Source organism: Dryobates pubescens, chromosome 24 (assembly GCF_014839835.1).
Source record: "Dryobates pubescens isolate bDryPub1 chromosome 24, bDryPub1.pri, whole genome shotgun sequence".
Taxonomy (NCBI): Eukaryota; Metazoa; Chordata; class Aves; order Piciformes; family Picidae; genus Dryobates; species Dryobates pubescens.
The window spans coordinates 1,289,630-1,309,143 of NC_071635.1; the positions used below are offsets into that span (position 1 = coordinate 1,289,630).

The 19,514-nt window shown below is 49.4% G+C and overlaps 1 protein-coding gene across 1 annotated transcript in view; it reads left to right on the forward strand.

Annotated features, from left to right (window-relative positions):
- Positions 1–19,514, forward strand: part of WDFY3 (WD repeat and FYVE domain containing 3) — a 76,554-nt gene that overhangs the window by 25,569 nt on the left and 31,471 nt on the right. Inside the window, exons 16-33 of the mRNA XM_054172698.1 lie at positions 790–1,021; positions 2,285–2,385; positions 3,075–3,293; positions 5,308–5,489; positions 6,622–6,853; positions 7,601–7,761; positions 8,129–8,240; positions 9,270–9,460; positions 10,506–10,658; positions 11,321–11,394; positions 11,499–11,660; positions 12,940–13,034; positions 13,707–13,827; positions 14,488–14,705; positions 15,530–15,765; positions 17,002–17,136; positions 18,569–18,748; positions 19,194–19,427. Coding sequence (XP_054028673.1) covers positions 790–1,021; positions 2,285–2,385; positions 3,075–3,293; positions 5,308–5,489; positions 6,622–6,853; positions 7,601–7,761; positions 8,129–8,240; positions 9,270–9,460; positions 10,506–10,658; positions 11,321–11,394; positions 11,499–11,660; positions 12,940–13,034; positions 13,707–13,827; positions 14,488–14,705; positions 15,530–15,765; positions 17,002–17,136; positions 18,569–18,748; positions 19,194–19,427 — 3,038 coding nt within the window. The remainder of the gene's footprint in view (positions 1–789; positions 1,022–2,284; positions 2,386–3,074; positions 3,294–5,307; positions 5,490–6,621; positions 6,854–7,600; positions 7,762–8,128; positions 8,241–9,269; positions 9,461–10,505; positions 10,659–11,320; positions 11,395–11,498; positions 11,661–12,939; positions 13,035–13,706; positions 13,828–14,487; positions 14,706–15,529; positions 15,766–17,001; positions 17,137–18,568; positions 18,749–19,193; positions 19,428–19,514) is intronic.

The following is a 19,514-nucleotide window of genomic DNA, read 5'->3' on the forward strand; positions in this document are numbered from 1 at the left end:
TCTGGGTGAATGGGAATTCAGCAGGGCAGTCTGGTTGGCAGAAGCTCTGGAAGCAGAAGGGATGCAGGACTGGTACTGACCAGCCCACAGGGAGCTGGTCCTTGTGTAGTTTAGGAACAGGAGCTGTTAAATGTGATAGCAGTTTGCTTTGGAGTACATTCTGAGTTTGTACTTATTTAACAGTAAAAGGAAAACTCTTTCTTCTTCCAGACACTTTTGTGTGCATACCACATGTCATTAAATCTGTACTGTATCCTCTGAGTTCAGGAAGCTGTCAAATAAAATAACTGAAATTCCTACACTTTATCTGAAAGAAATTAGACTTGGCTCGGGACCCTGGCTCATCATTAGCATCACTGATAAGAGAAGGAAGGAGAATTAAGCAGAAAGAAAGGAACATAAAAAGCATGATTTACCTAATCTGGACAAATCTCAGTCTAATTGTTTCTCTTACAAAGAGGTAGAATTTGGAGCTGAAACACCCCCTCTCAATTATTCAAAGTTAAGCAGTTTCTTTTTATCCATTGGCTCAAGCCTTGGGAGAGCAGCTGAGGGAGATGGGGTTGTTTAGTCTGGAGAAGCGGAGGCTGAGGGGGAGACCTCATTGCTCTCTGCAGCTCCCTGAAAGGAGGTTGCAGCCAGGTGGGGGTTGGTCTCTTCTCCCTAGTATTGGGTGATAGAATAAGAGGAAGTGGGCTGAAATTGTGCCAGGGAAGGTTTAGGTTGCCAGCAAACACCCTGCAGACGCCTCCCTTTGTCAGTGCTGTGCTCTCTTGGCTTCCCCTGTAGATAGCATGGTTACCTCCATGGAAGGTCTGGGCTCTGACAGTGTCTTCAGCATGCATGAAGACAGCCACTACCGGATAAGCAAGAGCCTGCTGAAGCCAGCAGAAGGCAGCACAGTCCCCCTGACCAGAGTGAAGTGCTTGGTCTCCATGACAACCCCCCACGACATCAGGCTGCACGGGTCGGCCGTCACGCCGGCATTCATCGAGTTCGACACCTCCCTGGAGGGCTTCGGGTAAGGTCCCCCAGCACCCTCACCTAACACAGGGCCACCCTGGCATGTCTGTGTGCTTCCTTCAGAGAAAGGCTTGTGGCTTTTTGCACACCAGTCATTTAGGGGAAGGAATACTTCAGGCCACATAAATTCCCACACTCATTCCTTAATGCCTCGAAACCCAGTTCTTGCTTGCTGTGCGTGCAAGGAGGAGGTAGGCGTGCAGGCAGAAGTAGGTGTGCATCTGAGCTGACTTCCATCTGCCTTTTGAAACAAAACATCAGCATGCCCTAGTAGAAGCTCATTGGTTGCTGGGATTCCTGTGACACATGGGTGGCCCAAATGCTCTGAAACAGTTGCTGAGGGACTTGGAAATGTGGAAGTGGGCAAATTAGAAACACAAGTAAAGCAGAGAAGACGGTTACGTTGAGTCCAAACAGCTGGAAACCAGATGTTGCTAACTGGAGGTGTAGCCTGAATGTAATGCTTAAATCATTCTGCTCTTTAAGTGTCACCACCTACTCTGCCCTGGTGAGTCCACACCTGGAGTACTGGATCCAGTTCTGGGCTTCCCAGTTCAAGAGGGACAGGGATCTACTGTTGAGAGTCCAATGGAGGCTGTGAGGATGGTTAAGGGGCTGGAACCTCTCTCCCATGAAGAAAGACTGAGGGACCTGGGGCTGTTTAGTTTTGAGAAGAGCAGGCTGAGAGGAAATATGCTCAATGTCTATAAATATCCGGAGGGAGGGTGTCAAGAAGAAGGGGCCAGGCTTTTTTCCTTGGTGTCCTGTGATAGGACAAGGAACAACTGGTACAAAGTCCCACCTCAACGTGAGGAGGAACTTCTTTACTGTGAGGGTGCCGGGGCCCTGGAGAAGGCTGCCCCGAGAGGCTGTGGAGTGTTGCTGTGTGACCTGCCCTTAGGTGCTCCTGCTGTGGCAGGGGGCACCCTCAGTGCTCTCCAGAGGTGCCTTCCAACCTCTCCCATTCCGTGACTCTCATTCTCTTAATGGTTTTTCTGTCTCTTATTGAACACCTGCTGAGTGAGGCACTTGATGGGGATCATGTACTGGGACTGAACTTGGCTGTTCAGAAGATGACAACATCACACAGTTCTCAACATCTCTTTAAGGGAAATGTTTTGTCATTTTTGGTTTGAAAAAATGGAGTAGAGAAGCCTCCAAACACACTCTTTGTTCTCAAAAATGCTGATGGTGTGTTTTCCTAGGCTAGGTTTTGTTACTGTCCATGAACTCTGATGGTTACTGGTTTTCCATCCAACAGCTGCCTGTTCTTACCGAGCTTGGCTCCCCACAATGCACCTACAAACAATGCTGTCACCACTGGACTTATTGATGGTGCAGTTGTCAGTGGAACTGGAACCGGTAAGTACTTGGGTCTGACTCTTAGCAGTGCTTTGTAGCTGATGTGTAGTTCTCTTTGGTGGCCATGAGTGATAGCATGGGGCTGGACCCTGTGCGCTCTCCACTGAGACCTTTTTGTGTCTCTTTTGGTGTGTTTCTGTTGCATTTTGCTCCCAGTTCAGGAGAAAGCAATGTAAAATACAAATGTGTGGTTGTTTCAAAGTCCAAGGCTTTCAGCAGAAGGTTAAATTTGGAATCAGGATGAACCTGGATACATTAAGAGCAAGTTGAGGTAGCAGTGTGAAGAGCTGGAATTGCAATGCTGTAGCAGTGACTTTGTTCTGCTGAACTCGCCTGAGTTCATTGCAAGGTGTAGTTATATCATCACCAAAAGCCCATCTCAGTTGTTTGCTGTCCCTTACACTTGTTTACTGTGGGTTCTTCACCCTCCATGCTTCGAGCAGGTGATCCTGAGGTCCCTTCCAGTCCAAGGCTCTCCACGATCCATTCCATGATTCATCTTAGACAGCATCTCTTGGGGTGCCTTCCAACCTAAGCCATTCTATGAAGTAACATTGAAGTCCATGAAGGAGAAATCTGAGAAAGCAGAGCTGGTATCACCGGGGGGGGAGGGAAAGGAGGAAGAATCGAGAGGTCTCCTCAGCATTTGCTACTGCAGCTATATAATGAGCTCTCATTTTTGTTTTTAGGTGAAAGAATTTTTCCACCACCATCTGGTTTAAGCTACTCAACCTGGTTTTGTATTGAGCACTTTAGTACACCTCCCAATAACCACCCTGTGAGGCTGCTGACCGTAGTGCGGCGTGCCAACTCCTCGGAGCAGCACTACGTCTGCCTTGCCGTTGTCCTCTCGGCCAAAGACCGCTCCCTGATCGTTTCCACTAAAGAGGAGCTGCTCCAGAACTATGGTAAGGGCTGGCTTCTGAGCATGGCAATGCTGCAGACATACAGATACAAGCCTATTTGGAACCTAGTATCTAGAAGAGTTCTGTGTGATGGAACTTCAACTGCAGCTTCTTCAGCTCCTGATGGCTTTTAACAATGGCAGAAATGCCAAATGGAAGCAGTCCTCTGGAAATTAAGGAGCTTTTATCATTTCCAAAGGTTTGGTACCTGCATAGAAAGAAATACTTATGCCCCATCCCCAGATACTGCAGATTTGAAGGAGGTATGATGTAATTGCTTTGGGAAGGGTTGTCCCCTCCCTGGAGGTGTTAAAGCCAGGTTGGATGAGGCCTTGGGCAACTGAGTCTGGTTGAGAAGCATCCCTGCCTGTGGCAGGGGGGTTCCAGTACATATCTCTAAGGTCTATTCCAACCCAAGGCATTCCATGATCCTGTGATGTTGTATCATTCATTTTAGACAGCATCTCTTGGAGTGCCAATGTTAACTGCCTTTGCTCTGAAGCAATAGTGAACTAACAGGTAGCGAAGGCTTCTTGAGCCTGGACTGTCCCAGTCCTGGAGGGCTGCTTGAAGGCCATCAGTCATTCAAATCATGTTTTAGTGCTTTGATCAGGTTTCAGAAGGAGCTAGTAGCTTCTTTCAGTATCTGTGATCAAAGGTGAACTTCCATGGGTTGCAGAGGAGATCTAAATGAAGCTGGTGAGGCCAGTGAGTTTGTGCTGCTGGAGGGCTTGAGGCTTAGCCATCTCCTGTCTCCTGCCTTGTCCTCCATCATAGCCTCCAAAGATGGTCAGTTTAGACAGGCCATTGTGACTGTGGAGGGGCTGAGAGGAGCCAGGCAGCCTTCTGCTTGTGGTGCAGGTTTAGCTTTCTACCTGACCAACACAGGGGTTTACAAGTGGCTGTCAGCTATCTGTTCCTGCTGCTGTCCTTCCCTTTTGAGTGGCAGGCAGTAAGGAAGCATTGGTACAACTGTGAGTAAATAGAAACTCCCAGAGCGCGGCGCAGGCTGTCGCAGAGCGTTCCTTGTCATGGGATGTTGGCATCCCCAGCTGCAGGAGTTTCTCTTAGCAGAAGTCAGATTCAAAACCTAAAGCTTGAGAGCTGAGAGCTCATAATGACAAAGATGCTGGCAGTGTTTGCTCTCTCAGAAGACCGAATTCAATCAGTTTAACTTTGTATTAGCTGCATTACCCTGTGCTGGAGCTACCAGTTGTCTGGGCTTAGAGTGTAAGCCTGCATTATCTAACTCTTCTAAAGAAATTGGATTGGAAGAGGCTTTCTCAGAAAAGATCTGAAGGTCTTTGAGTACAAAGGCAGTTTTTTAATTGGATGAGACCCTTTGTCACCCTGTCATGGCTAAGTCGTAGCTGGTGGTGTACTGGAGTGCTGAGCAGGGAGGTACCTGAAGAAGTAAGAGGACAGAGCCTCCAGCACAGGGCCTGGAAGTGCTGACAAGTCTATTGTGAGAATAAACTGGGGTAGTTCAAGGATCCTTCTTGTGAGAACTGTGCTCAGAGGTGTTTGGCTAAGAAAAAGAACTGGAGATTATTTTTGTACCTGAAAGCTGGTTCCAAGTGCTCTGCTTTCCTCATTTGCCATGTTTCTAAAGAAATGAGTGGTGTCCCTGTGCAGGCAGCTCATGAGGTAAGAGGGTTCCTGGCTTCTTCTCATTCCTTCATATTGAAGGAAAAGAGATCTGAAAAGCTCCTGGTTTCTGTTGGAGCATACCCTGGTGGGGGATTTATGAGCTTTGTCTTTTCCGTGTGTGCCTTTTTCTTGTGGGGGGAGGAGTGTGTCTGTGCTTTCCAGCAGAGTGGGGGTTCTGCTGCTCTCCTGGGGAAGCTGATGCTCCTGGCAGGCTGATCATCTCCTCTGGGATGGGAAATGCAGAACCCCTGTGCTGAGAACTGAGCTGTACTTCAGCAGTCAGTTTGTTAGTGGGCAAGTATTTGGGTTGTGCCTGATGCCTTGCACCGTTTCTGCTGGTGCCCACTGCCTGGGGCTTCTCTTGCAGTTGATGACTTCAGCGAGGAGTCCTCGTTTTACGAGATTCTGCCCTGCTGCGCCCGTTTCCGCTGCGGGGAGCTGATCGTGGAGGGGCAGTGGCACCACCTGGTGCTGGTGATGAGCAAAGGCATGCTGAAGAACAGCACCGCCGCGCTCTACCTGGACGGCCAGCTCCTCAACACTGTCAAGGTGAAGCCCCTTCCCCGTCCTCCGTTTGCCCTGCTGGAGGGACTCCTCTCTGTGCAAAACCCCACAGCAGCCAAGAGCAAAGGAAAGCAGCATGCCTCTCCCCAGCTCAAACAGGAATCCAAAGCCCCACAGAATTAGGAGCCTTGCAAAAAGGGCCTTTGCTGACTACACAGCTCAGAGCCAGCCCTAGGCCTGTTGAGAGAAGGTAATGGCTGCTTTCTGAGGCATGAGCTGTAATAATCCTGAAGTGGACTGGCACTGAAGCACAGATTCAGGCTGGGTGAGGAGTGGCTCGAGAGCAGTCTGGAGGAGGAGGACTTGGGGGTATCAGCTGCTGACAGACTCCCCAGCAGGCAGCTGAGTGCTGGGCTGCAGCCAAAGCAGGGAGAGCAGCAGCACAGGGAGGGGATTCTGCCCCTCTGCTTTGTGCTGTTGAGACCCCACCTGCAGCACTGCCTCCATTTTTGGTGTTCCCAGCACAAGAGAGACATGGAACTGTTGGAGAGGGTCCAGAGAGAGGACACAAAGATGATCAGAGGGCTGGAGAACCTTCCCTATGGGGACAGGCTGGGGGAGTTGGGGCTGTTCAGCCTGGAGATGAGAAGGCTGCAAAGAGACCTTAGAGCAGCCTTCCAGTACCTGAAGGGGGCTGCAGGAGAGCTGGGGAGGCACTTTTGACAATGGCTTGGAGTGACAGGATGAGGGACCATGGCTTTGAGGTGGGAGAGAGGAGTTAGAGAGTGGAGATGGGGAAGAAATTCTTTGCAGTGAGGGTGGTGAGACACTGGAGCAGGTTGCCCAGGGAGGCTGTGGATGCCCTTTCCCTGGAGGTGTTCAGGGCCAGGCTGGATGAGGCCTTGAGCAAGCTGGGCTGGTGGGAGGTGTCCCTGCCCATGGCAGGGGGTTAGAATTGGATGATCTTTAGGGTCCCTTTCAACCCAGACCCTTCTGTGGATCTGAGGCAGGTGTGGCACAGTGGGGATCAGAGGAATCTGCAGGGCACCCCGTGTTACACCGCAGCCATCTGGGGCCTCCCCGGCCTTGCAGAACGCTTTCCCAGGTTTCTGCTCTGCCTCCTTTGTGCTGATGGCACATCCTCTCACTGACTCCAGCCTGTTTCTCTCCCTTCCAGCTGCACTACATTCACAGCAGCCCCAGTGGCTCTGGTTCTGCCAACCCCCCCGTGGTCAGCACCGTCTATGCCTACATCGGCACGCCGCCGGCGCAGCGGCAGCTCTCCTCCTTGGTGTGGCGCCTGGGCCCTACGCACTTCCTGGAGGAAGTCCTGCCCGCCCCAGGGGTCAGCACCATTTATGAGCTGGGACCAAACTACGTTGGGAGCTTTCAAGCAGTGTATGTACCATGTAAGTACAGCTCCAGTGGCAGCTCCTGTCGTGGCCTGGGTGCGGTGGGATCTGTGGTGTGGTGGTGAGGTGGGACAGGAGAGCACGCAGGAGCAGAGCAAAAGCCCAGCTGTGGTAGGCGGGAGATTAGGAGCTGCTCTTGGCAAGCATGCTGGAAATCAGCCTCTTGGAGTGGGTACAGAAGAGGCTGATCAGAGAGCTGGAGCACCTCTGCTATGGGGACAGGCTGAGAGAGTTGGGGCTGTTCAGCCTGGAGAAGAGAAGGCTCCCTGGAGACCTTAAGAGCAGCCTGCCAGTACCTGAAGGGGCTACACGAAGACCGCAGAGGGACTGTTTATGGAGACCTGCAGTGACAGGACAAGGGGCAGTGGTTGGAAATGAGAGGAGAGTTAGGTCAGATGTTAGGAACAAGTTCTTTACAATGAGGGTGGTTGAGCACTGGAACAGGTTGCCCAGAGAGGTGATTGAGGTCTCATCCCTCAAGGGATATTCAAGGTGAGGCTGGACAGGGCTCTGGGCAACCTGATCTAGTGGAGAATGCCCCTGCTGACTGCAGGGGAGTTGGACTGGATGACCTTTGGAGGTCCCCTCCAACCCAGGTGGTTCTATGACAATATCACATCTCAGCTGTTGGTGAAACCTTTCTTCTGTATGTAGTCTGCAATATAATTTGCTTAAGGTTTTGCTTGTGAAGCTGAGAATTAAAACAGGGCTTTTACTGAAAGGAGCTTTTATTTTGTCTTTAAGGCAGAGATTCCAAGTCTGAAGGAATCAACCCATCTCCAGTATCACTGGTACCAGAAGAGAAGGTCTCCTTTGGCCTCTATGCACTGTCAGTTTCTTCGTTTACAGTGGCAAGGATAAGGAAAGTTTACAACAAGTTGGATAGCAAAGCTATTGCCAAACAGGTGTGTTGGGAAATGAGTTACTTCCTGCCTCCCATTTCTTTGGCCTTCCTCTGAACTTCTTTCAAGGCAGTGTGCTCAGTGCAACCAGGAGCAATACTGTCCTGGTTGGAAAAGTTGTCTACAAGCACTTGCATGTTTAAACACAGCAATGGAGGGAGGCTGTGCTCCAGGTTTGATTCACATTCTTGTCATCACTGGTAGAGGCTGGAGATGTCTCCTTTCATTTGAGAATGTCTCAACACCTCCAGCCTGTTTTGCTCTGTGCTACTTGGTCTTTATCATGGGAAGACAATACACGAGTTCTGTCCAGGCTTGCTTACAAAACCCTCTTCCCTTTAGCCCCTGCTCTTTCTCTTGTTTTGTTCAGCTGTCCATTTCTTCCCATGAGAATGCCACACCTGTGAAGCTGCTCCACAATTCAGCAGGGCATCTGAACGGGCCAGCACGCTCCATCGGGGCAGCCTTGATCGGGTATTTGGGTGAGTTGAGTGCTTGACAATCTACTAGCTGCTTGTCAGCAAGAACCCAGGGCTAGGAGACAAGCCATGGAACTAAAGTGAACAGTACCTTTTAAAATTCATTGACCATTGAAATACTTCATGGTCATACCATTTATTGTCTTTGGTTTTCTCCTTTACTGAGGCAAGGTGCTTCAGTTTCCGAGTCAGGATGGAAATGTACTTGGTTACCTTGGGTTGTAAACTGTTTTCTGGTCACAAGTGGTGGTCCCTCAGCTCTCTTTAGTTCCCTTGTTCTCTCAGTATCTTCATCAATGGTTTGGACAAGGGCATCAAAGGCACCCTCAGTGAATTTGCAGATGACACCAAACTGGGTGGGAATGTTGATGCTGGAGGGAGGGAAGGCTCTGCAGAAGGACCTGGCCAGGCTGGACCCATGGGCTGGGGTCAAGTGTGTGAAACTGAACAAGGCCAAGTGCTGGCTCCTGCCCTTGGGTCACAGCAACACCATGAACACTCCAGGCTTGGGGCAGAGGGGCTGGAAACTGCCCAGCAGAGAAAGACCTGGGAGTGCTGGGTGACAGCAGTTGAAGATGAGCCAGGGTGTGCCCAGGTGGCCAAGAAGGCCACCAACATCCTGCCCTGCATCAGCAGTGGTTTGACCAGCAGGGGTAGGGAAGTGCTCAGCACTGGTGAGGCCACAACTTGAGTCCTGGGTTTAGTTCTGGATGTTGAGAGGCTGGGGCATGTCCAGTGAAGGGCAACAAAGCTGCTGAAGGGCCTGAAGATGAGGGCTGATGGGTTAGCACTGGGCTTGGTAGGATTATAGAATGGTTGGACTCAATGATCTTAAAAGCTGTCTCCAACCAAAACAAGCCTTTGGTTCTATGATTTGCTTTCCCTCCTTCTGAAGTGTCACAGTTCCTCCAGTGACAGTCTTGTCATGACTGGAGCAATGCTGGAATGCAGATCTCTTGCACCTGCTCACAGTGATGCCTACAAGAATTAGATCTGACTTGCTATTAACTTACTTTCTCTGCTTATGCTCAGGAGTAAGAACATTTGTCCCCAAGCCTGTGGCCACTACACTGCAGTACATTGGTGGAGCTGCTGCTATTCTGGGCCTTGTAGCCATGGCATCAGATGTAGAAGGGCTGTATGCAGCTGTGAAGGCCTTGGTCTGTGTGGTGAAGAGCAATCCACTAGCCAGCAAAGAAATGGAAAGAATCAGAGGTTATCAGGTGTGTAAGAAATGTCCTGCCCCTGACCATGCTGCCCCAACATCACTGTCTGGCCTGGCAGTTCCCATGGCAGCTCCTTGTGTTGTGGTTACCTGCCTTTCTGTAGGAAGTTCACAGAGCTCTGTGCTCCTGCCCCTCAGGGCCTGGATACTGTCTATGGTGCAGAACAGATGGTTTGGGAGCTGAAGGGTGTCCTGGATGTGCCCCTGTGCCCCTTTCCTCTTGTAATGCCACCTCCAAGCTTTTCCATTATCAACTATCAGACATACTTTAAAGACCTTTTCAGAAGGGGCACAACCATTCCATCCATATTACTTTGAGACAACACTGGGAGTGTTGATAGATGAGAAGCTCCCCATGAGCCAGCAGTGTACTCATGCAGCCCAGAAGGCCAACCCTATCCTGGGATGCATCAGGAGTGTGGGCAGCAGGGCAAGAGAGGGATTCTGCCCCTTTGCTCTGCTCTGCTGAGACCCCACCTTGAATACTGCATCCAGTTCTGGTGTCCCCATTGCAAGAGCGACTTGGATCTGTTGGAACAAGTCCAGAGGAAGGCCACAAAGATGATCCAGGGGCTGGAACACCTCTGCTATGAGGATGGGCTGAGGGAACTGGGGATTGTTCAGCCTGGAGAAGAGAAGACTCTGAGGGGACCTTAGAGCTACCTTCCAATAGCTGAAGGGATCCTCCAGGAAGGCTGGAGAGGGACTTTTTACAAGAGTGTCCACCACAGGACAAGGGGAGATGGTTTTGAACTGAAGGAGAATAGGTTTAGGTTGGATCTTAGGAAGAAATTTGTGACCTCAAGGGTGGCAAGAGTCTGGAATGGATTGTCCAGAGAGGCTGTGGGTGCCTCCTCCCTGGAGATGTTCAAGGCCAGGTTGGATGAGGCCTTGAGCTTCCTGGGCTAGTTGAGAGGTGTCCCTGGCTGGAAGCTTTGATTAGATGATGTCTAAGGTCTCTTCCAGCCTAGGCCATTCTCTGGTGATTGTGTGATTGGTGTGTGTTGCAGGCTACTAATCCCTTTCCTGTGTCCTTGTTGCAGTTGCTGGCAATGCTGCTGAAGAAGAAGCGGTCCCTCCTGAACAGCCACATACTCCATCTGACCTTCTCCTTGGTGGGAACTGTGGATAGTGGGCATGAGACATCCATTATTCCAAATTCTGCTGCCTTCCAGGATCTGCTCTGTGATTTTGAAGTATGTAAAGCTACAGAGGGAAGTGATGGTGATGATGCTGGGTGGTGATGAAGTCAGATGCTGACAGCATAGCTTAAATATTGAACAACAGCAAACTAGGCTGTTACCCTGAGAACCTCCTCTCTTACCTGTGGTGCAGTGAAGCAGCTGAGCAGCAAGATCACTGGCAGCTTTCCCTGCTGATATGGCTTGAATTGCAGCACAGGAAAGATAAGCATCTATTGGGAGGGAGTCAAGAGGAGGCCACAGAGATGATCACAATGATCAGAATTGTTCTCTGCTGTGAGGAGAGGCTGAGTTTGTCCAGCCTGGAGAAGGCTCCAGGGAGACTTTATTGAAGACTTTCAGTACTTAGAGTACTTACAAAAGATGAGGACCCTCAGACTCCTAAAGTTTTGAGCATAATATGCTTCCAGGGAGCATGTTTGGTACCAACATGAGTCTCTTCAGTCTTTGCTAGTGCAGGTGTAACACTTGTTTGAAGCTGAAGGATAAACAGTTGAGAACCTTGCAGTGAGCCTTTGAGTGCAGTGACCAGGTAAATAGTCTTGTAGGTGAACAGGTTTAATCTCTTCAAGCCATTCATAACCTTTGATATATCAGTGTCAGGGTTTAAAGTGGATTTGTCCACAAAACATCTCATTGTTTGCTCTCTGTTTCAGGTGTGGCTTCATGCACCCTACGAGCTTCATCTGTCCTTGTTTGAGCACTTCATCGAACTTCTCACTGAGTCAAGGTATGAGCTGACATCAGCCTAGCAATGAGAATTCCAGGTCTGGGTAGTATTCAGTATGCTCCAATTTTCAATTGGCATCTCCTTCCTTCCTTCCTTTCTTCCAGTGAAGCAGCAAAGAATGCCAAATTGATGAGGGAATTCCAACTCATCCCCAAACTGCTCCTGACTCTTCGAGATATGTCTCTGTCCCAGCCTACTATTGCTGCCATCAGCAACGTGCTGAGCTTCTTGCTTCAAGGCTTCCCTAGCAGCTATGACTTGCTCAGGTAGTCCACAGCTGTCACAATTTTGCTTTTCTTGGTTTTGTTACATTGGTGATCTTGGTCAAAAATACTTCAGGGCCATACAGCTGTGCAGTAACACTAAATGTTCCTGTATGAACTGGTCAAGAACTGGGCTGAGCTGGACCAACAATTTGAATGAAACTCAGTTTGTATCTAACCAGCCATGAGTGAAGGATTAAACTGGCTCACTGCTCTGCAGGCAGCAAGCATATGAAGCACTGAGCACTCTTCTTAAACACCATGGAGTATTCCTTGAGACAGAGCATGATGATTACTTCTGGTTCTAAGGCAGCTTTGGTTATTCTCCTTTGTGGAAGATTTAGGTCAAGATTTTTGTCTTAATCCTCACTGTTTAAAAAGCAACATATTGAAGGCTGTCAGGTATAGCACTGGTTATTAAGACTGCTGAAAGTGACACAAAGAATTTCAGTTAGTGTACATCCAGGAGTATTTGAAGTGCTTCTCAGTGAGTTCAGCTCCCTAATAGCTGAAATTCTTCTCATCTTCCATTTCTGTCTCCTGGGAGTTGATAAAACCTTGCAGGGCTCGGAGTAGTTTCTTGCATCTGAGTGGTCATGCTTTCAGCTTCTCACATTAAGTACAGCTAAAGGAATTAGAAGCAGCAACCTGAACACCTTGCCTGTCATTCTTTTAATTATGGAGGATCCAAAAAGGTGGTTCAAGAACAAACCAGTTGATTTTATGCTTAAATGGCTACAGGACAGAGTGTAGAATGCCTGAGCATTCCTTGTCTTCCTTACTGGACATTAAAGTGAAAACTGTTGTATAACTTGAACAATTATACTATCTAGGGATCCTTCCAGGTTAGCAGAGAGGAATATATTGCATCTCCTTTCTTGAATAGCACATCATCATCTTGCCTTGCAGAGCCATGACCTAGTGTTGCATCACCAGAGTCAAGTACTCACCAGGTTTGATGTAATACTTGTTCAGCTGGTAGAGAGTTCTCCCTTCTTTAACTTGTGGTGTTCCTTTTACTAGGCCTTGGTGATATCTCCTAGTTGCCTTTCCTGAATTCTAGCATTTTCAGAGGCCTTTACCTGCAGGCTTCAAAACTTCCATGAATTAGTACCTGTTACTTTGGGGTTTGGCTAGTAACTTTAAATGGAGACTCTCTTCCTCAGTCTTCAGATGTGAGAAGTTGGGGATTTGGAGTATAACCCTCTCACCAGTGTATGGTTTTCTATTGGTGACTGCATCTGTCCCATCAATGAATGATGTTTTCTCTCTCTGCATTGAGGTTTGGACAGTTCATCTCTTCCACCCTCCCTACATTTGCAGTCTGTGAGAAATTTGTGGTCATGGAAATAAACAATGAAGAAAAGCTTGACAGTGGTAAGTGCTGGCATGGCCTTGTAAGCTCTTCTGTACTTCAAGTCTGTGAAACATAGCAGGAGTGTCACTGGCAGTGTTGGTATTGGGTTCTGACCTGGCTGCCAGTTGGCTCTGATGCTGCAGTGTTCAATAACTGTTAGTTTTCAATCCTGTGTACAAAGCATTGCAAAAAGCAGGTGTTTCCCTTCATCTAACTCTGCACAGGCATGCTCTGGTTCCTCCACTTGCTGCTTCAAACCAGCTGGTGCATCTCTGCTTCTTTGTGGGGAGAGAAACAAAGCCTGCTAGGTGTGGAGGAGGTGAAAGAACGAGCTAAGGAATGCTTGTCTTGGAATCATGGAATTGTTGCTCTTGGAGACCTGGAGGTGGTCAAGAAACCTGGGGCCATGGTTTAATGGCCATGGTGGTGTTGGGTTGATGGTTGGACTGGATGATCTTAGAGGGCTTTTCCAGCCAAAACAATTCTATGCTTCTGGAATTCTCTCCTGGGAAGCTGCAATCCCCTTTTGCCCATTCTTCAGCTGTGAGGATGGGGCACCAAGCAACTCTCAGCAGCATATTGCAGGCTGCCTGCACTTCAGCACTGCTTCCTCACAGCCTGAGTGGGATCAGGTTACACCTGCAACCTGAATTTGAGTAGCCTAATTTTGCCTTTTCCTTCTTTATGCTTAGGAGCAGAGGATGATTTTGGAGGACTTGTTTCAGCTAATCTGATTCTGCTGAGGAACAGGCTTTTAGATATCCTTCTGAAACTTCTCTACACATCTAAAGAAAAGACAACTGTGAATTTGCAGTGAGTACAAAAGTCCCAAACGTGAGGTGGAGAAAGGTTGTCACTTTTTATTTCACTGGGGAGAATTATGCAGCCAGCCCCTGTTTGATTCACTGTCAAACTGGAAGAAGCTGGATTTAGATGAGACATTAGGAAGCAATTCTGCCCTATGAGGATGCTGAGGCACTGGAACAGGTTGGCCAAAAGTTTTGGAGGCTGCAACCCTGGAAGTGTTGGAAGCCAGGTCCTTGAGCAAGCTGTTCTAGTGGAAGGTGTCTCTTTCCATGGCTGAGGGCTGGAACTGGATGATCTTTAGGGTCCCTTCCAACCCAAACCATTCTGTGATTACCAGTGGAAGAGGTGGGATAAAGAGGATGCAGTCTTGATTTTCATCTCCTTGCAGCAAAAGACTGAAGAAGTGAACAGCAGCCAGATGGCTGAGACAGCCCACCCTAGGTCCCCTGGGGCCACTCTCAGGAGTGTAGCAAAACTCTGCAGTTACACAAAAATGAGCTCCAAGTTTCTTCTGGTGTAGCAAACTCAGCTGAGAATTCAGTGAACTCTTCCAAAGACCTGAGCTCTCTCTGATCTGGAAGCCTGCCCTGGGGTGGGAGGGAAATGCTGTCAATGAGGCTGAGTTATGGCTGCTGACTTCTTTATTTCCCTTTTCTCTTTGATTAGGGCTTGTGAAGAACTGGTCAAGACCCTGGGCTTTGATTGGATTATGATGTTTATGGAAGAACACCTGCATTCCACCACAGTCACAGCAGCCATGAGAATCCTGGTGGTCCTGTTGAGTAATCAGCCCATCCTTATCAAGTTTAAGGAAGGTCTCAGTGGTGGAGGCTGGCTGGATCAGACGGATTCTGTCCTGACCAATAAGATTGGTACAGTGCTAGGTATGGCACCTCAGCCCCCCTGACTGAGGGCTTGTGTGGGAGCAGGTGTGCATGTGGAGTCATGGAGGCAGTGAACTGCTTGGGTTGGTGGAGACCTTGAAGATCATCCAGTCTGACTGTTCTCTAGCTCTGACAAGGCTGGGGCTAAACCATGGCCCTCAGCACCACATCTCTGCCTCTTTCAAACACCTCCAGGGGTGGGGATTCAAGCACCTCCCTGGGCAGCCTGGGCCAGCTTTTGAGAACCCTTTCAGGGAAGAAGTTTCTTCTAATATCCAACCTAAACCTCCCCTGGTGCAACTTGAGGCCATTTCCTCTCTTCCTATCCCCTCTTACTAGGGAGAAGAGACCAACCCCACCTGGCTCCAACCTCCTTTCAGGGAGCTGTAGAGAGCAGTGAGCTCTCCCCACAGCCTCCTTTTCTCCACACTAAACACCCTCAGGTTCCTCAGCTGCTCCTCTCCAGACCCTTCCCCAGCTTTTTTGCCTTTCTCTGGACCCCCTCCAGCACCTTGGTGTCCTTGGAGTGGGGGTCCCAAAGCTGACCCCAGTACTCAAGATGTGGCCTCACAGGAGTACAATCACTTCCCCAGTCCTGCTGGCCCTACTTTGCAGCAAGAATCTGGCTGTGCTCCTGTGTGACCTTCCCTGGGTGCTCCTGCTCTGGCAGGTGCCTTAGACTCACTGCTCTCTGTCCCTTCCAACCCCAACTTGTAGTGTTGATTTCTGAGGAGGTCCCTTCTGGAGTTCACTGCCTAAAGGCAGTTGCCTCCCAGGCCCTTCCTTGTTTACAGCTCTCTCTTTTTTGTTGCTTGTCACCTCAGGGTTCAACGTGGGCAGGAGTGCCGGCGGCAGGTCGACGGTGCGGGAGATTAACCGGGACGCTTGCCACTTCCCTGGCTTCCCCATCCTGCAGGCCCTTCTCCCCAAGCACACCAACGTGCCTGCCCTCTACTTCCTGCTCATGGCCCTCTTCCTGCAGCAGCCGGTCACTGAACTGCCCGAGAACCTGCAGGTCAGTGCACCTGGCAGCGGCAGGCAGTGTAAGCAGGGCTGCCAGGTAGGGATCAGTCAGTAAGATGTGAATGTCATTCTGTCTGTCCTGAAAGGAAATCAGGAGTTAACCAGGCCCCCTCCTTCCCTGCAGCTGGCTCCCAGTCACAGTGCCCTCTTGAGTGCTGAGCTCTTTGGGGTGGGAGGGCAAGGTACTGTGGGAGGGGGTACGTGGAAGCCAGCCTGGCATGGCATAGCTGCCACCGGTCTCTTTCTGGGCTGGTTTGAGGCCACATAAGAAGAGCCCAGGTGTGAGCTGCCACTGAAGGATGCATGGTTTTTTTGCCTGGTTTCTTTGATGTTTGAGGGATTTTTTGTTGCTTTGTTGTTTGGTTTGGGATTTGTTGTTGTTTTGGGTTTTTTTAAAGAGTGGGGAGTTGCTGGGTTAAAGAGTCCAGGAGGTTGCAGACAAAACAAGGCAGCTTTTGCTTCAGACAGTCTCCCTGGTTTTACAGGGAGACATCTCCCTTGGTGCTGGAAAACATTTAGTGCTCTTACTCTGCAGAGGCTGATGGTGTAACTGAGGAGATGTTATATATGTTCTACCACAGAGTCCTGGGAAGCCTTAGTGGGAAAAGGCCAGGTTACAGGCAGAGAAGGTGCCTGTTTGGGATGGATGCAGGGCTGACATTTATTCAGTGTCAGTGAGAACTGGAATGTAGACATTCCAGACCAGGAGGCATCATGCCTGCCCATTTTCTCAAGGGGAATACTTGACAGCACCTTGAGCATCGTGGGAGGCAGGAAGCTCATCTCCTGCTTATGACACTGAAATGTGGCACTGTTACATCCAAACTAAATTCAACTACTTAAAATCCTTCTCAGCAGCACTCTTAATGCCAAAGGTGGGCAAAGGTGGGCATTCTGGCCTTGCTTATTTTATAATTGATTGAATTGTTTGGGCTTGCTGGAGAACAGAGCTTGCTTGGTTTGGGTTTGTTCTCCTTTTCCCCTCCTGGATTTTACTGCTAGATGTGAGTGCTGATTGTGCAGCACTTGTGCTAAGAGGTCTCCTTCTAAACACTGAAATGTTTCTGAGAAGGGGAGAGTTGCAGTTGTGTTAGCTCATGGTCAGCAGGAGTTTGCTGCAGTGACACTGGGGATCAAATCTGGAAGGTGGGAAACAATTCATTTGTTGGATGCTGCCCAATAAGCATATTCTAGGTCAAATAGAAAGAAACATCAAATTGCCCTGGAGAAAGGGAGGTTACTTCACAGCTGCTTTCTTTTCCACCTCTCCCAGTTTGACCTAGACTCTATTTGGACATTCATCTTTGGAGTCCCTGCCTCCTGTGGCACCGTTACCTCTTCGATCCACAACGTCTGCACGGAAGCTGCCTTCCTGTTACTGGGGATGCTGAGGAGCATGCTGAACTCTGTAAGCACTGAACAACCTCTGCTCCTCTCTGGCTCTTCAGAACTGTTCACGAGATTGCCCCGTGGCCGAAAGCCCAAGCAGCCAGTTTGAGGTTTTGTTAATGCCATGACCAAGGCAGCTGTGAGTTAGGCCCCCAAACCCTGGGGGGAAAACTACCATTGTCATACTCTGTCTTTATTTTTCAGTAGCTGTAGCAAAAGCAGGGGCCACAAAATGCTGCTTTTTGCACAGAAAGGCTGGGGGTTGTGTTTGGCTGCAATGAAAGCAAACCAAGAAAGCAGAAGAATGAAATGCCCTTGTCAGGGATCGTTGAATTTCTACCCTGCTGAACATGGGGGGCAATGTTTGAGACTCTCTCTCCCATCTGCTCAGAGCGAGGAGAGCTGCAGATTTTGTGCATGAACCTTCCACACGCAGAGAAGTCCCCAGACTATGAATAGCCACACGCTGGAGGAAGTGAATTTGCTGCCAGAAAAATGTGTGGTCTGCTCATCTGAGTCTGATGGCAGCAGCAGTGAAAGTTGGTTTCTCAGCAGGGAAATTTTGCATTTCCTTGGAACCAGAGTGTGGCATCTGCTGCAAATTACCTCATGAAACGTCTGAAAAGCAGCACCTGCTCAGTTGTTGCCTGTTTGCTCCCCATGCCTTTGTGATAGGCTCCAGAAAGCTTTCTTGCATGTCTGTCCCACATTAAAGTGTTCAGAAATGTCTCCTGGACTTGCATACATGACCAGCAAGACAAGTTTCTGTTGGCATGGGTTCTGTCTCTTGCTGGTGACCTGTTCTGTCGTGTCTTTGTGGTCCTCAGCTGTTTGGAGTTGCTCAGAGGCTTGTGCTGCCTCTGGTCTTGCTGCCTTGTGCTGTGTCATGAGGTGTATAGAGACACTGATTGGGTTTGGTTGGAAAAGACCTTCAGGATCACGGAGTCCAAATATTCTCTCATTGTGTCAAGGCTGGTGTTAAACCACTGGGAATATCTCCCCTCAGAGGGGAGATGGTCAGATGTGCCATCACATTGAGCTGGCATGAGTCAGGTCCCACTACCAACATGTCCCAGCATATTTTGAATCCTTGCCTTGAGGAGAGATGTTGTGGCTGCTGGCCAGCCCTGTGCTGTGAGTGTGGTCAGTCTGCTTGGTGCCATGGCCACAGGTTCCTCGCTGTGTTCCCCATGTGCTCGCTCCTGTGCCCTGGCGAGTGCTCCAGTGGACACATCCTGGATGTGTTTTTCACAGTAGTCATGTACCTGCTTATGTTCAGTCACTTGTGCTTGAAGCAGTGCTTGTCCATGTGGTTGATGACAACTGGCCTGATCTTTGATCACGTCCCAGTCGCTTGTGACCCTGCAGCTCCTCTGGCTGCAGCTCCTCTGTAAGGAGCAGCCCTCGGTCGGTGCCGTTCGTGCTGAAGTGCTGTGTGTTTGCCTCCCCAGCCTTGGCAGTCAGAGGAAGAAGGCTCTTGGCTTCGAGAGTATCCAGTCACCTTGATGCAGTTCTTCAGATACTTGTATCACAATGTGCCAGACCTCATTTCCTTGTGGATGAGCCCAGAGTTCCTGTGTGCCCTGGCAGCTACGGTGTTCCCTTTCAACATCCGGCCCTACTCGGAGATGGTAGGAAACGCTGCTGGGGGCATGCTCTGAGTCTTCCCTCTGTTCCTTTTCAGCATTTATCAATTGCAATTATCAGAACTAAAGCTCTGCTTACCCTGCAGAAAGAAGTGGTTGTAAAGGCTGGGCTGGACATTTTGTGCTTGGGTTTTGGATCTGAGAGAATCAGAGAATTGTTTGGGTTGGCAAATATCTCTGGGGTCCTCCAGCCCAGCCATTCTCTACCTCTACCAAGGCTGCTGCTAAACCATGTCCCTCAGTACCACAGCCTTGCCTTTTGGAAACACCTCAGTTCTGGTTTAGAAAACTGATTCTGAACATCATAATCTTGTAAAAAGGTTTCTGAAGAAGCAAAGGGTAAAGTGAAGAAGCCTTAGAGAGCCAAGACCAGAGAGAGGCTGCTGTTCACTTGCTGATCTCTGGGCCTTCAACCTGCTCTTTTTCACAGGTCACCGATCTTGATGATGAAGTTGGCTCCCCAGCTGAAGAGTTTAAAGCCTTTGCAGCTGATTCTGGCATGAACAGGAGCCAGTCAGAATACTGCAATGTGGGCACCAAGACCTACCTGACCAACCATCCTGCCAAGAAGTTTGTGTTTGACTTCATGCGTGTGATGATAATTGATAACTTGTGTCTCACACCAGCCAGCAAGCAGACTCCTCTGGTAGACCTTCTGCTGGAGGTACAGCTTCTGTGACCTTTGGGTTTGTGGTTTGAACTTACTGTGACACTTCATTCTCTGAAATGTTTTCCTCTACTGACCTTTCAA